Genomic DNA, 14622 nt, shown 5'->3' with positions numbered 1-14622 from the left:
TTCCTCTATTTCTTTGCATTGCTCGTTTAGAAAGGCCCTCTTGTCTCTCCTTGCTATTCTTTGGAAATCTGCATTCAATTTCCTATATCTTTCACGATCTCCCTCGCATTTTGCTTGTCTTCTCTCCCCCGCTATTTGTAAGGCCTCATTGGACATGTGGTACACATGATAAATATACAGTTTTGTATGCAGTTTGTGTGTGTGTGTGTGTGTGTGTGTGTGTGTGTGTGTTTCAAATGATAACTGCATTTGGATATATGCATTAGTCTGGGAACGTGAATTAGGTCAGTTCTGCTTTAAAATGCAGACTCAATTTGGGATAACGAGTAGAAATACAGTATCCATGGTGGAAAATGAACCATGCTGGAAATAGTTTATTTCACCTCCTGAGTGAAGTAGGGTAAAGGGCTGAAATAACTATTTACACAGAAATATGTACCTCTGAAGTCACTGCCAATTCAGATTACTTTACCTGTTGATGAAAAGCAAACTGAACTGAAAGAGAATCATCAATCTCTGGCAAGACCAGGAGCTCCTGACATGACCTCTTTTTTGACCCTGAGTAACAACCCAGTTTTTATTTTTTGATGGATGGAATTCATTGCCATCAGAGGTAAGGCAAGTGGTGTCCATTTCTCCAGTTTAGGAAGGGGTTTTTTGGAGCTTCAGCAGTGAAGCAGTTCAGAGCTTATATAATTGCTGGAGGCTCCACCTCTTATTAGGGATGTGGGTGGCGCTGTGGGTTAAACCACTGAGCCTAGGGCTTGCTGATCAGAAGGTCGCCAGTTCGAATCCCCGCGACAGGGTGAGCTCCCATTGTTCGGTCCCAGCTCCTGCCCACCTAGCAGTTCGAGAGCAAGTCAAAGTGCAAGTAGATAAATAGGTACCACTCCGGCGGGAAGGTAAACAGCATTTCCGTGCGCTGCTCTGGTTTGCCAGAAGTGGCTTAGTCATGCTGGCCACATGATCTGGACAAACGCTGGCTCCCTTGGCCTATAGAGTTAGATGAGCGCCGCAACCCCAGAGTCGTTCGCGACTGGACATAACGGTCAGGGGTACCTTTACCTTTACCCACTTCTTGTGGCTCACAGGCAGGCCTTGATTCAGGTGGGTGCTTACATGTACTTCCCCTGCCTCCCAAATAGCCAGGTGCAGTTAGCTGAGCATTTTGCTATTGACCAAAAAACCTTCTTCTGGATTACCGGTACCATCACCTGTTCTTCTCGCACTAGGGATAATTGTTAGGTCTGAGTCAGGCAAGGCAACTAGTGCTGATACCTTCAGTCTTGGGCCACTGATACCTAGGGCTTGTCATTTTTCATTTTTTATTTTGCAAATTTATTCAGTGAGGGGTCTTAAAATATGTTTCCAGGTAACTCAAATCTGATAATATATTTTGACTGGACAACGTTTAGCTTGATAAGCCAGCATTTGATGAAGAAGCACATAAACTGCTTTTGGAAAACCTTCTGAAAATGTCAGGTAATACTAAATAATAAATAAAAATAATATTAATATATAATATAACTGCAAGTACTTGGCAATCATTTTTTATTTCTATACAATTTTACACATGCATCTTACTTGCCAAGCAAAACCAATTTATATTAATTTAACCAAAATAGCTTTTGAATTCCCAAGTCATATCACAATTTTAGCACCCCTCATTTCTGAAATTTGAAAGTTGAAAAATTCAAGCTCTAACAATTCAACAGTTCCTCAATGTTGTTGGCAGTCCAGCAATGTTTTTGAGGGCCCTTTCCCCCCTGTTTCTTCTCCAAAGAGAACCCAGGTTTCAGGGCTGCTCAGGACTGATCTCTGGCAGAGAAGGAGCCTTCTTGGATGTGGTGCCCATTTATGGAATTTCCTCTGCAGTGAAATAAGTTCATGGCACCAGAATTAATGTTATGGCATCAAGCTATTTAATGGGTTACTTTATTATGTTTGTCCTGTAAAAATATTGTCAGGGGATTGTCCCAGGCTCAGCGCAGGGTGGTGGAAGGGCTCTCGGGATGCTACAGAGAGCCTCAGTCCCACCTGACCAGTAGCACTACCTCTTCCAGCAGGGGAGACAGCAATGTCTCCAGTAGGGAGGGGGAGGCAGCCCAGGGAACTGAGAGCCGAGGCTCTGGGGATGTTGGAGAGACCCTGCACTCACTCATGCCCCAAATGCATAGAGGGGTGAAACAAAAAGAGGGGAGGCAGGGATTTTGTATACTGAAGCTCTTATGTTGGGGTCAGAACCGGAAGGGGCCACTCCTGGATTCTGCAGATGGTTGATACAGACATGAACTTTTAAGCTCTGCACTGTACATAGTATGCACAATAAAACTACTAAAGGAACGGCTGGAGTTTTGCCTGGTTACTCATGAGCAACCATCCGAGGACCTTACACATATGAACATACATACATACATACATACATAAATAAATAAATGGTAGAAAGAGAAACATGACTGTTTCCAAATAACCAAGATAGTCAGCAAGAATGGGTGGGTGAAACAGTGAAATTTATTCTAAACACGAACAGTTATTCCAGAACAAGAACATGTTAGGGTGAAAACCAGAAACCCAAAACTCTGAATCGGGCAAACCAGAACATGGTTTACTTTCTGCCAAGGGAGACTCTAAAGGTGGATTTGGATGCTGAAAAATGGGAAGGAGTAGAAAGTGGATGACTTGCATTGCTTGTTGTTTGTGTTTCTTGGTAATGATTACAGAATTGGAAAGTGCAACACACACGCGCCTCTTTTCGTGAGATGCATGTTCCTACTTTTGGAATCATTAGTCTTGATGTGTCCTTGCTGTTCATTCCTGTTCTTTGGTTATATGGATTTTTCTACTCCATCCATTCAATTGCTAAGCGAGCCTAGGCATTTCTTTCAGCCTGTATATTCCTTTGGACAAATGTTTTCCCAGGTTTTTCTCTCTAGCAAGGGTTCCACTTAATTAATTTCTGGTCTGTGTTTTAAATCGGACCATGAAAAGGTCATTGCAGCACTTAGAGTCTAGAAATGTGTATGGACATTTTAATTAATGCAGTGGAGACCGTTAAAACAATAGACTTCAGTTCCATGGATGTATTGAAAGAATACTTAGACAGATTAGGATGAAGTTGAAGGTGTTTTCTTTTTCTTTTTCTTTAAAGAACAGAAATGTTCCATATCACAATCTGATATGAGCAAGAATGGCCAACAAGTGAGCAAGAGTTCTTGTGAGCAAGAATGGCCAACAAGTTGCTGGGATTCAGAAGTGGGGAAAGTGCTGTTGCGCTCGGGTCTTGCTTATGAGCTTCACATAGGCAACTGGGTGGCCACTGTGAGAACAGGATGCTGGACTAGATGGGCCTGATCCAGCAGGTCTCTTCTTATTTACCCAGCCTTGTTGTCTGCAACCAGTCTTCTGGGCTAAGTTCTTTGTCATCTGGGCTTCTTCTGATGTGTGAGGAAATAGGACTCTTCAAACTCACACATGCTGGAACAATTTTCTGCTTCTACTTCAATGCGATGAAAGACAGATCAGCCAGTATAATGTTAATATTCAAGATGGTTGGAAATGGAAAGAATTGAAGGACTGGAAAGCTGGAACTGTAGAGTGGAGAAAGTTTTTTTGTTATGCTCAATTTAAAGTTGTTTCATCAAGGCCTTTAAGAATGTATAATGTGGAAATTCTTCCAACTGTTTGGCCATTTCTTTCCTCATGCAGAGTACTTGATTGCAAGCTTCAAAGTATTTGATTGCAGGATGATTTCATTAATGGGTGGAAAACTGCACAACCATTTATAAGCAACCCTTGCTTGGGCCATTATAGAGTGTATGTTTGTGTGCAGTGCATGTACATGCATGCAGGCATATTCTTTTTTTAAACCTGATTTTCCTCTCAGAGGTGACTTTGAAAAGTCACAGCATGAAAATTGGCAATAAATGATGCTCAGTGCTAAAAGCTGTAAAATGTCAAATAACATGCACCTTACCCCATACTATGCATTTTAATCATCTAGCCTGTCTGTCATACACATTTTCAAAGTATTAGCCCTTAACAAAAAGGGAAGTGTGGAGAGCTGGGAAAGCTGATACACAAGCCAGTTAGACTTGGTTATTTGGACTTGGCTTGATTTAACTCCATTGACTTCAGTCAGTGGAATGAAATCATCATAATTGAACTTGAATTGGTTTCTGGATCAGAATGTAAATTGGCTTAAATCAAATTTAGTATTATGGAAATCCAAAGACATACAAGGGAGAATGAGGGAAGAGGATTCCACAGTAAAAGGTGTGAGGTTTGTTAATAGTGTAATATCCATTTGTTGTTGTTTTTTTTTTAAAAAAAAAATCACATAACTGGACCCATTCTAGCAACATTTGTTTTGTGGGGTTGTAGTGATGGCCTGGTAAATGCGAAGTCCTTGTAGGGTGGGGGAGATTTGTGCCATGGTGTAAATTCAGTATAATAAATATAAGTGTAATATAATTATAAGTGTAATCCTATACAGATTTGCTAGGAAATAAGCCCTACTAAACTCAGTGACCCTTTCTTCTGACTAAACATGAAGATGTTTGCACTGGATAGTTAGGGAGTTGCATCTGTCTGGAACGAGACTGCAAACTACTGCCCTTCCTTATTGCAAACATGGCAGATTCTTTCACTTCAGACAGGCCTTGTCCACAGAGAACACTGTACTTATATGAATCACTTGGAGTCACCCCATGCTCATATAAAGAACCAGTAGAAGTGTGGAAAAGAGAACTCTTCTCGTTGGAACAAACTGAACTGACTGAAATAAATTACTCATGGATGATTAAAAACCTGGACTCTGTTTTACCCAGACACTGGCATACTGCAATTAAAGTATTGCAAATTGAAATTCTTCATTCAACCCATGACAGCCAACCTGTATGCAACTTTTTGATTTGCACCACCACTTTAGAATGCTGTAGTCTCCTAATTGGCTATTTGCGGCCTTTCTTAACCTCACAGATGTCTTACTTAGGCATCTTTTTTGTGATTCAGTCAGAGTTAATCTGCAGACATATGCCGGTCAAATTCCAGAATACCAAGGTTTAGAACAGTGCAGTATTTTCTGTGAAGATTGGTTTTGTGGATCACCTTGCTGTGGTGCATAATTTTAGAAAACAAAGGTAGATTGTCATCATGAGGGCAGGGCCTCTGTCTGATTTTACCTTGTGCAGCCCTTTGATTTGAAAGCTCTTTGGAAATAATAAATACGCTGTATCTGCCCTCCTTCCTATAAACTGTTTCCTTTATGAATAATTATTAAGATTTTTCTAATTATAACTTAAATACCCACTAAGTCGGGATAAAGGAAGTATTTTATTTGGTTGTTTGTTTGTATTGTTGTATGTTATGTTCACTGTATGTTATGTTCACGTTTAATGACGGTGGATTTGTGTATCGGGGGGTGGGGGGCTTGTGTTATGTTGTAAATAAAATTCCAATATTATTATTGTTTTAAAAGAGGAAATAATAAATATGCTTCTTATTAAGTTGTTGGTTCGGGATTTTCAGGTTACTGCTTAGGAATCACTACAGTATTCCTAATCTAACTAAGATTTTGTCTAAAGTTCTGTTTGGGAATGAACATCACTCTGACATAATGCCTACTGTGGCCTTTTGATCTGCTGGTAGAGCTTTTCTGAGGCAGACTGTTTTGCTTGTCTCTCACTTGCTAAGCTGGTGTCAAGAAGTGAAGGCACTAGGAGCCCATCGTTTGTACTCCAGCTAATTCTTCTGTGGCTTTGTTGCAAGCCCTGTTGATGAGAACTAAGAAGATTAAGCTAAGTAATCTTTGAATCTTGGTGTCGGTGAAGTTTAAATTCTCATAAACTGTCAAACCTCATAAATATGAGGATCAGTAAGAAGGAAATAAAAATCCAGAAAGTGTGGCTTACTTATTTACCTACACACATACACACAAACACACACATACACCTGTAAAAATTTCAGCAATATGATCGGATGCTCAGGTTCATGGCTGACACGGGAAAGTCACTGCAATGTAATTGCCATCTCATTTTGATTTGGCATTGTTCCATATATATATATATATATATATATATATATATATATATATATATATATATATATTTGTTCCCTTTTCCAAACCCCCCCCCCAATTCACTTTACCTTTGATTATCCAGTTTTCCACTCCTTCAAAAAAGCACCTACAAACTTGTGTCAACTATCTTTTTGCATGTTGAGTATGTAGCAATGTCCAACCGTATGCATCTGGTTAGGATGCATGAGAATATGTGCCTGGCAAGAGGTCATGGCTGATTCTGCTATGAATTAACCTAAAGAGCAGAAACAGATAATCTAATTCATGCAGCTCTTGGTGGGATGAGGTGTGTAGGGAGAGGAAGAGAATGGATCAGAAATACAGTATAGGGTGTCCATCTGTCTTACTTTACAGAAGAGAGTCCTCTAGTTGAACTGCTGTCCAAAGAACCTTAAGAAGGGAAAACAGGGTCCTTGAACTTGTCTATCAGTAGTCAGCACCTGGAAAACAGTGAGCAAGAACACAGGTCACCTTACTTAGAATCATATAATCACAGAATTTCAATGCAGGGATAAGCAATTGTTCCATACAGGGATCAAACCTGCAAGTTATCAGCACCACACTAACTTGTCTTAGTCTTCCCTGCTATGGTGAGATGTCTGGTTTGTGTTGCTGTTTTTATTATTATTATTATAAAATAACACTATTGGTATCTATGCATATAACTTGGCGTGTGCAAAATATGTGTCCACTTTTGTTCTTTAGTTATTAGATACGGTATTTCATTTGCTTATGGAACCAGTTGTAGGCATTGCCCCAACCCTGCTTAAAACACAAAATGTGGAACCACAGTAATAAGGAAATACAACTGATGACATACAATTAAGCTTCACCGGCACAAAGATTTTCAGATTATTTTGCGTTTAATCTTCTTAGTTCGTATCAACTGTACTTGCAACACTGCCTCAGTATAATAAGAGTTTCATAGTGTGATTAATATTCTTGCTATTGAGGATCATGCCGGAGTGTGTGTGTGTGTGCAGATAAAGATTGAATGAGGGACTTTTCAATAAATCCTTGAACATGTTTTACCCCCAAACTGCTGATAGAAAACCAGCACTTATTTAACATTATTATTACATTTATATCCCACCTTTCCTCCTTGGTGCTCAAAGTGCCATACATAGTTGTCCTTCTCCCATTTCTCTCTCACACAATAACCTAAGCTCTTGTCATGCTTTTTTTGTCCTTAAAACTTGGTGCCACTCAAATATTCCTCTCCTCTTGTCCAGGCCTAAATGGTGTTTACTTTTAAGTATTTAAATTACTGTATAGAGATATCTTTTAGAGCGCATAAAGGAATTGTGTTGTGCTCTTTGAAGACAGATCCAAGTTCAAGCAAATTGAACTGGTATCTTCTCTAGGTCTTTCACATCTCCTTGAACAAAACTTTTCACTGCACTGATATTTCATCTTATCAGGTAATAGAGCTCGCTTTACTTAAATAATTGGTCTTAAAATAGGGTCATAGGCAACCTATATTCGGTCACACCAGGGGACACCACCTAATATTTTATTTTGTACTTTATGAGGAAGGACATTATAAAGTAGGATGATAGAGGGCTTAGGTAGAGATTGGGAGGGCAAAGAAAGACATATATAATAAAAAAGAAAAGAAAAGTGGCTGTTATGTTCTGTTTTATCTTGGCTCGAATATATTCCCCATTAGGCAATTATTTGCTGTAACTCAGAGCCAGCCCACCCATGTGGTGGGCTGAAGCAGCCTCCTCAGTCAATGAAAGCACAAGAGGTGGTGCCCCACATGCCCCTGCTACCAGAAAGACCCAAGAGGAAGGTGTTCTTCCTCGCCCCTTGCGGGACACCCCCTGCCTCTTGCCAGCTTCGGCAAGAGGGTGGTGTTCCAGTGTTCAGCATTGCTTGCTCATCTTTCCTACTCCTAAGGTAGGGAAGATGAGCAACAAGACCTTGCAGAATGTCCCCTCTCACTGTGTCTTGGTGAGAGGGGGCTGTTCTGCTGGCAAGGGAAGTGGTGGGTTGGGTGTAGTGTTGTGGGAAGGGAGACGGGCGGGGGGGGGGGGTCACATTCCTGTTTAGCCTCATGGAGAAATGGGATAGGCCACCACAGCAATAAATCAGCCTTTCTTTCTCCCCCCCAATAACTTTTTTTTATTAATTTTCACATATTGATACAATTAAAACTTATTTTCTATAACAAAAAGAAATATATCTCATTACTAAAAACATATATAAAAACTTTCTTATCCTTTCTCACTTTGTTTCATGACTTCCTCTAATCCCTCTTTGCTGATTTCATTATAATACATCTTTAGCAGTCTTCCAACTCATTTTAAACATTCTTATTTCAAATCCTCTAATTTACATTCTTTCTCTATCATTATCTAACTTTACTATTTTCTAATTATTTCCAATTCTAAATACACACCTAAGCCTCAATTTCTTCCAAAAACTTTCCAATCAGCCTATCTTTCTTGCCTGGAAGTACTATGTTTCTTCTTTTCTTTTTTCTTTTTATACTCACTTCTTTACACACTTAACTTTCTTGTGTTCATTTTGGATCTCATTGCCTCTAGATTTATGAATGAGCCCCTCACACTCTTTTAATAAGTGTCTGGATTACACATTGCTGTTTTCAGGTGTTCAATGACACTTCGTTTCTCTCTTGTTTCATTGTCTTGCCTTACTATTCGTCTTCTTCCTTCCACCCTTCTGCTCGTGCATTTGATGTTGCTTTTTTTGGGGGGGGGGGAGCCTGTTAGAAGAGTTTTTTGTGGTTAATCTAGTTACATACTGTACAGCCCCTTAGTTTTTATTTAGATGCTTAAGACATTAAGATGATGTAGCAGGTTGGGTTACCGGTGATCTCAGATATGAAAAATTGAAGCTAACTGATTTAAATTATGGCATTCTCTCCTGAAAACATTAGTATTCCAGCTAATGATCTTAAATTATATCTTGACAGGAATCTTTCTCTGAAGTTGTCAAAGGAAGTGGATCGAGGAGAAGCGAGGTGCCCTCGTGTCAGCCAACTGGCTAGCAGCCCATCTGTGGAGTGGCCTTTTGCAGCCATTGAAGATGGTGGAGGGATGGAATCTTTGCCCTTCCGACTGATGATGCAAGACTGTACAGCTGTCAAAACATTACTTCTGAAAATGAAGAGGGTTCTCCAAGAGGTAAGAGTTCAAATGACTGAAAGGCTGCTGTTTTTCTATGTTAATGGTGATGGAAAATACCAGAACTAACTACGGGAGGTTGATCTTCTGACAATCGCTTTTGCAAACTATTGATTTATTGATTAAAAAAACAAAATGTCCATAGCTAAATTGTCCATAGCTGTTCAATCTTGATCATGATGCTTCTAGCTCCTGTAATACATTTGACTTTTGAGGGGAATAGAGGGAAATAAAGAGCCCTTGTTGAAAGCAGGATAAAACAAGATGGAAAACCGAAAGGGAAAGGAAATTGGGGGAGGGGTTAAGATTGGATAGGAATTTAAGGAGAGATTAACTGGTAAATAGTTTAATGGAAGCAGGCTGACTTGACTGACAATGGTCCCTGGCCACATGGAACATTCATTGTACATTACTGTTCTTCACAAGGCAAAGCAGTCATCTGATCACTGAGCCATGCCACTAGATTGATTTCCATCTGGCTCAGATGTTGGCATTGTTTTTAAACAGTTTATCAAAGAGCTTGAAATCGATCTAGCCACTCAGAAGAGCAAGTGGTGAGCTGTGTTGCAACCATTGGAAACTATTGTGTGAAAGAGATGATGTCCTGTTTAAGCCATATGGTTAATGTTATGTGGATGAACCTACTTGTACATCTTCTCTCCACATGGCCAAAAGATCTGTTTCTGTTTTGTACTAAGCACAGTTTATTGTTTCTTCTCAATCAAGGATGACAGTCAACCATGCTTTATCCAAACTAGCCAGAATCAGAAACCACAGTTTGATCTTGAGTTGTTCAGTCATGTCATAGTTCAATTTCACTGCATTTTTGTTTGGACAAAACAACAAACTATTATGAAAGTGGATGCTTCCAAACCCTTCCTTACATCATGCCAGAGGAAGACAGAGAAGGTTGGGGGGAGTAAACAAGCTTACCCGTAGTTTAGTTCATGCAGAACTAAGATTTAATTTAATATTGTGTTCAGACACAGCTGCCCATCCTTCTACAGAGGTAGATAGCTGTTTCACAAATTTAAGTCAACACTTGATATTGCAGTTATTACACGATGAACATGCAGATATTGAAACTGTTTATATTGTGGATTTCCCCTCCATTATTCATATTTTACAGAGCATGGAGGAATTACTTTTATAAAGTTTCCTAAGATGATGTGAAGTGGGTGTCTAAATTCTGCTTTGGAGCTTTTAATCTTATTCTGACTATATGAGTTCAGAAACTACTCAGTTTTTCAAAATTAAAACAAAAATAGAACCAATATCTAACACTTTGTGTGGATGTTATCAAAAGAGTCTCAATACTTGCATGGTTGTATCAGGATTGTAGCAGAAGGAGAGTTAAAGGAGGACACAGGCATTAGGCTGCCGGAAAGGTATGAGAAATGACACCAGTGCTCCAGTTCCACAACACAGCAGGTGTTGTTGCTGTTGTTGTTGTTGTTGTTGTTGTTGTTGTTGTTGTTGTTGTGTTTTGCCATCATAGCTTACTCATGATCAAGAGTATATTCATAAACATGAGGGCTAGTATTATAAAAAGAGAGGCTCTCTAGAATTTGAACCTGATCATAGATTACAACAAGATCAAGGGAGCTTCCCGATAGCCAGACAGGTGTTTATTGTGGGACTGGTGTTCCTCATTTATGCAAGTTTTTTCACAGCATCCATTTGACGTCATTATCATTAGAATGCCATCCTGTATTTTGCCTCCATTTAATATTGATTTACCCTTTCCTGAGGAGAATCCTATATATATTTAAAGAAAGAATCCAAAGCACCTCTTGCCACCTACCCGTTTGCAATATCAAAACCGCCTGTTTACCGTATTGAACTCCTGTCCAGAAGCTCCTCAACAGTTCTTTATTTTGATGATAAGATTTGGCATTTTCTATGAAAGGAGCTTTTAAGAGATTGGTACATCTCTCTGTCAGCCCAACAAATATCACAAATGACTGGCAAATTAAGAGGCAGTTATCAATTTATTAAATCTCTCCAGGTTTCTTTAGCTAACCAAGTTTGCAATTAACCAGTATAGTGTTACTGATTTATTCAACGTCTGCGTTTAAAGTAGTTGCTTCTTTTTTTAATCAAGTAATTCATGCTGGAAATGGGTAATTCCTTCATTACATGCTGCTTTAACATGCATTGAGTGTGAATTTTACATTATTATTATTATTAATAATAATAATAATAATAAGGCATCAGATTCTGATAGTAGTGTAGAAACATACCTTTGACAGTCAGTTTATTTCTTTTTAATGCTTGTCTCCCATTTACAAACCAAACAGCCAATATATAGTTCACTATTGTGGCTTTAATTTGTAGATACAATGCTGATGAATGATGACTGTGAAGATTTTGGGGTGGGCTGCAGTATCAGCCTTTTTGATACTGCAGACATTCCTTATGGAAGTTAAAGATCTTCCAGCAGAATTCAAACCATTGTAATGGTTTGTGCTACTTGTTTTCCTGCCAGGCAAACTGTCTGAACAAAATATCTATTAAAAGAGACTTAGCTGTGGGTGCATTACAGTGCCTGCACCAGCAATTACTTCTTCATGAACTGCCCCAGGAAAGTGAATATGACCACAGAATCGATCCACAGGGGGGAAAATGAACCCAAATATGAAACACTCTTTCAAATCTGCTGCCCATCTCTCATTGTAGTCTACTGGAACTTTGTTGGTAAGAAGTGAGAATGAACTAGATGAAATGATGTGTGGCACAATCCTTTGCATGCTTACTCAGGAGTAAGTTCCACTGTGTCCAAGGAGGCTTCTGCCCTGAAAAGTGTACATAGCATTGTAGTTTTAACTGAGTATGTGAGCCATAAGATAAAGGAGAAGTAGTTGTGTTCTTGAGGGAGGGAGAAGAACAAGAGAACATCCTTGCCATCACCCCATCCTGCAGATACCAAGACTTTCATGGGTGCAATGCAGGGTTTTTGCTGTGCTCACCTTCCTTTTGAGGTAGCCCTGGGGTCCACCAAAATGGCCTTTGTCCATACAACAGTCAGAAAAGATGCATAGGCAGTAAAGCATTGCTTAGTTACAAAAAGTAAACTTCTCTAAACTATTGAATGGGATAACTGTGCCCCTGAAGGACCAGGTGTGCAGCCTGGGAGTCATTTTGGACTCACAGCTGTCCATGGAGGCGCAGGTTAATTCTGTGTCCAGGGCGGCTGTCTACCACCAACATCTGGTACGCAGGCTGAGACCCTACTTGCCCGCAGACTGTCTTGCCAGAGTGGTGCATGCTCTGGTTATCTCCCGCTTGGACTACTGCAATGCACTCTACTTGGGGCTACCTTTGAAGGTAACACGGAAACTGCAATTAATCCAGAATGCGGCAGCTAGACTGGTGACTGGGAGTGGCCGCCGGGACCACATAACACCAGTCCTGAAAGATCTACATTGGCTCCCAGTACGTTTCCGAGCACAATTCAAAGTGTTGGTGCTGACCTTTAAAGCCTTAAACAGCCTCGGTCCTGTATACCTGAAGGAGCGTCTCCATCCTCATCATTCAGCCTGGACACTGAGATCCAGCGCCGAGGGCCTTCTGGTGGTTCCCTCACTGCGAGAAGCAAAGCTACAGGGAAGCAGGCAGAGGGCCTTCTCGGTAGTGGTGCCTGCCCTGTGGAATGCCCTCCCATCTCATGTCAAAGAGATAAACAACTACCTTACATTCAGAAGACATCTGAAGGCAGCCCTGTTCAGGGAAGTTTTTAATCTGTGACATTTTAATGTATCCTAATATCTGTTGGAAGCCGCCCAGAGCGGCTGGGGAAAACCAGCCAGATGGGCTGGGTACAAATAACAAATTGTTGTTGTTGTTGTTGTTGTTGGATAGAAAAATACTAGTTTCAGACTCTGTTCTGGTCTGAAATGAAAAAGACTGGTTAAAGCCATGTCTTGGAACAACCAGGTGAAAGCTCTTTACATACTGAAATACACATGGGGAGAGGGAGAGAGAGGGGGGGGGGAATAACAAAGTGGTGGCCCATTTCGTCACAAAGTTTGAAGTCATGACATTGGCTAAGCCTGACAGGAGAACCTAGTCTATAGTTTATTCTCTCCATGCACTAATTAGATTCAAGCATGCTAGAGTTATATGAGGCTGGAACCCACACATTTAAGTATGGTTAAACCGAATAGGGGACATGCATGAAGAATTAAAGCTTGAGAGTAGCAGGTTGAAGGAGAATGAAACAGCAACATCTGCCTGCTAAATGGCAGGCTCACACCTGGGTCTTAACTTCTGCTCCAGCCCCTTTGACATATATATAAAGGTAGAAAGCATAATGATGTACCGGTAGTTGTTTGCCTACTTAAATGCTTAAGTGGCTAGAACAGCACTAAAAATAAAATAAAACCAGCCCAATTAATTCCAACCATCATTATCTCAATTGTCCATTATTAATTTGCTATAGTTGGCTATAATAAAGCAACCAAAAGGAGCCAATTCCCCAACTGAGTGTGCTGTGCATCTTTTGTTGCCTCGGGCTCATCATTTCAAATACACCTGAGCTTTCTTGGCAAAGAGAGCTGATTGTCCCAATAAATTGGCGTATGTTGGAGACTGCATTGCAAATAATCTGCAAGCAACTGGAAGATGTTTTGTACACACAAAAGTCCAGGAAAGTGTGGATTACACTCTGTCCTTTCCATAGCCTGTGAGTAATTTTGAGCTAAATGATGTGCTGCTTAATGACAGCAGAGATAAAAATGTTCCTGATAATGAGGAAGACAAAGTTTAATAATGTTAATGATAACAAGGCTCCTAATGAGTTCTCCAACTCTGTTAATAAAAAGCAATAGAAAATAGAAGTGGGATAAGAAAGGAGGGCACCACAGACAGAGGAGTTCCCGACCCATGATATGCAGTAATTGAATCTCCTAACAGCTTAATGGGATTGAAGGAATTAAAATGTCAAGTTGTCAAACATAATTTTCTAATGTGCAAAGCAACACTAACTATGTATGCAAGAACTTAAAAGTAACTCTGTCCCCTTTTTGGACTTCATCCATACCTACTGTAGATTTCAAATGGGATTGTGCCACATGTTAATATGTTTCACTTGTTCTCCCGTTTTGCGCTTCCCTTGTTTTTGGTCCAGAAGCTGCTGTATATGCAGAATGCAGCCTCCTGGCTGCTACTGGGAGATTCCCATCAGCACCTGTTTAAGGATCTAAACTTGCTGTTGGAATTCCTTCCCTATTACCATTTAGCTAGTACCACTGGTACTTTGTTCAGATGCCTGCTCAAGATACTTAAGACTTCATTATCGTAAGGCTTTTCTACTTACACAGGATTTTTCTGATGTGTAGCTCGACCATCGATTTTTGTGTACCACTGTCCAGATGTTGACTTAAATATTTATAT

At 40.1% G+C, this 14622-nt stretch overlaps 1 protein-coding gene across 2 annotated transcripts in view; it reads left to right on the top strand.

Annotated features, from left to right (window-relative positions):
- Window positions 1-14622, top strand: part of CCSER1 (coiled-coil serine rich protein 1) — a 690560-nt gene that overhangs the window by 289304 nt on the left and 386634 nt on the right. For both annotated transcript variants that reach the window (XM_033160591.1, XM_033160592.1), the window contains exon 6: window positions 9018-9228. In XM_033160591.1, the coding sequence (XP_033016482.1) occupies window positions 9018-9228 (211 nt within the window). The remainder of the gene's footprint in view (window positions 1-9017; window positions 9229-14622) is intronic.

This window comes from Lacerta agilis, chromosome 9 (assembly GCF_009819535.1).
Source record: "Lacerta agilis isolate rLacAgi1 chromosome 9, rLacAgi1.pri, whole genome shotgun sequence".
Lineage (NCBI taxonomy): Eukaryota > Metazoa > Chordata > Lepidosauria > Squamata > Lacertidae > Lacerta > Lacerta agilis.
This window is presented reverse-complemented; position numbering and strand designations above follow the sequence as displayed.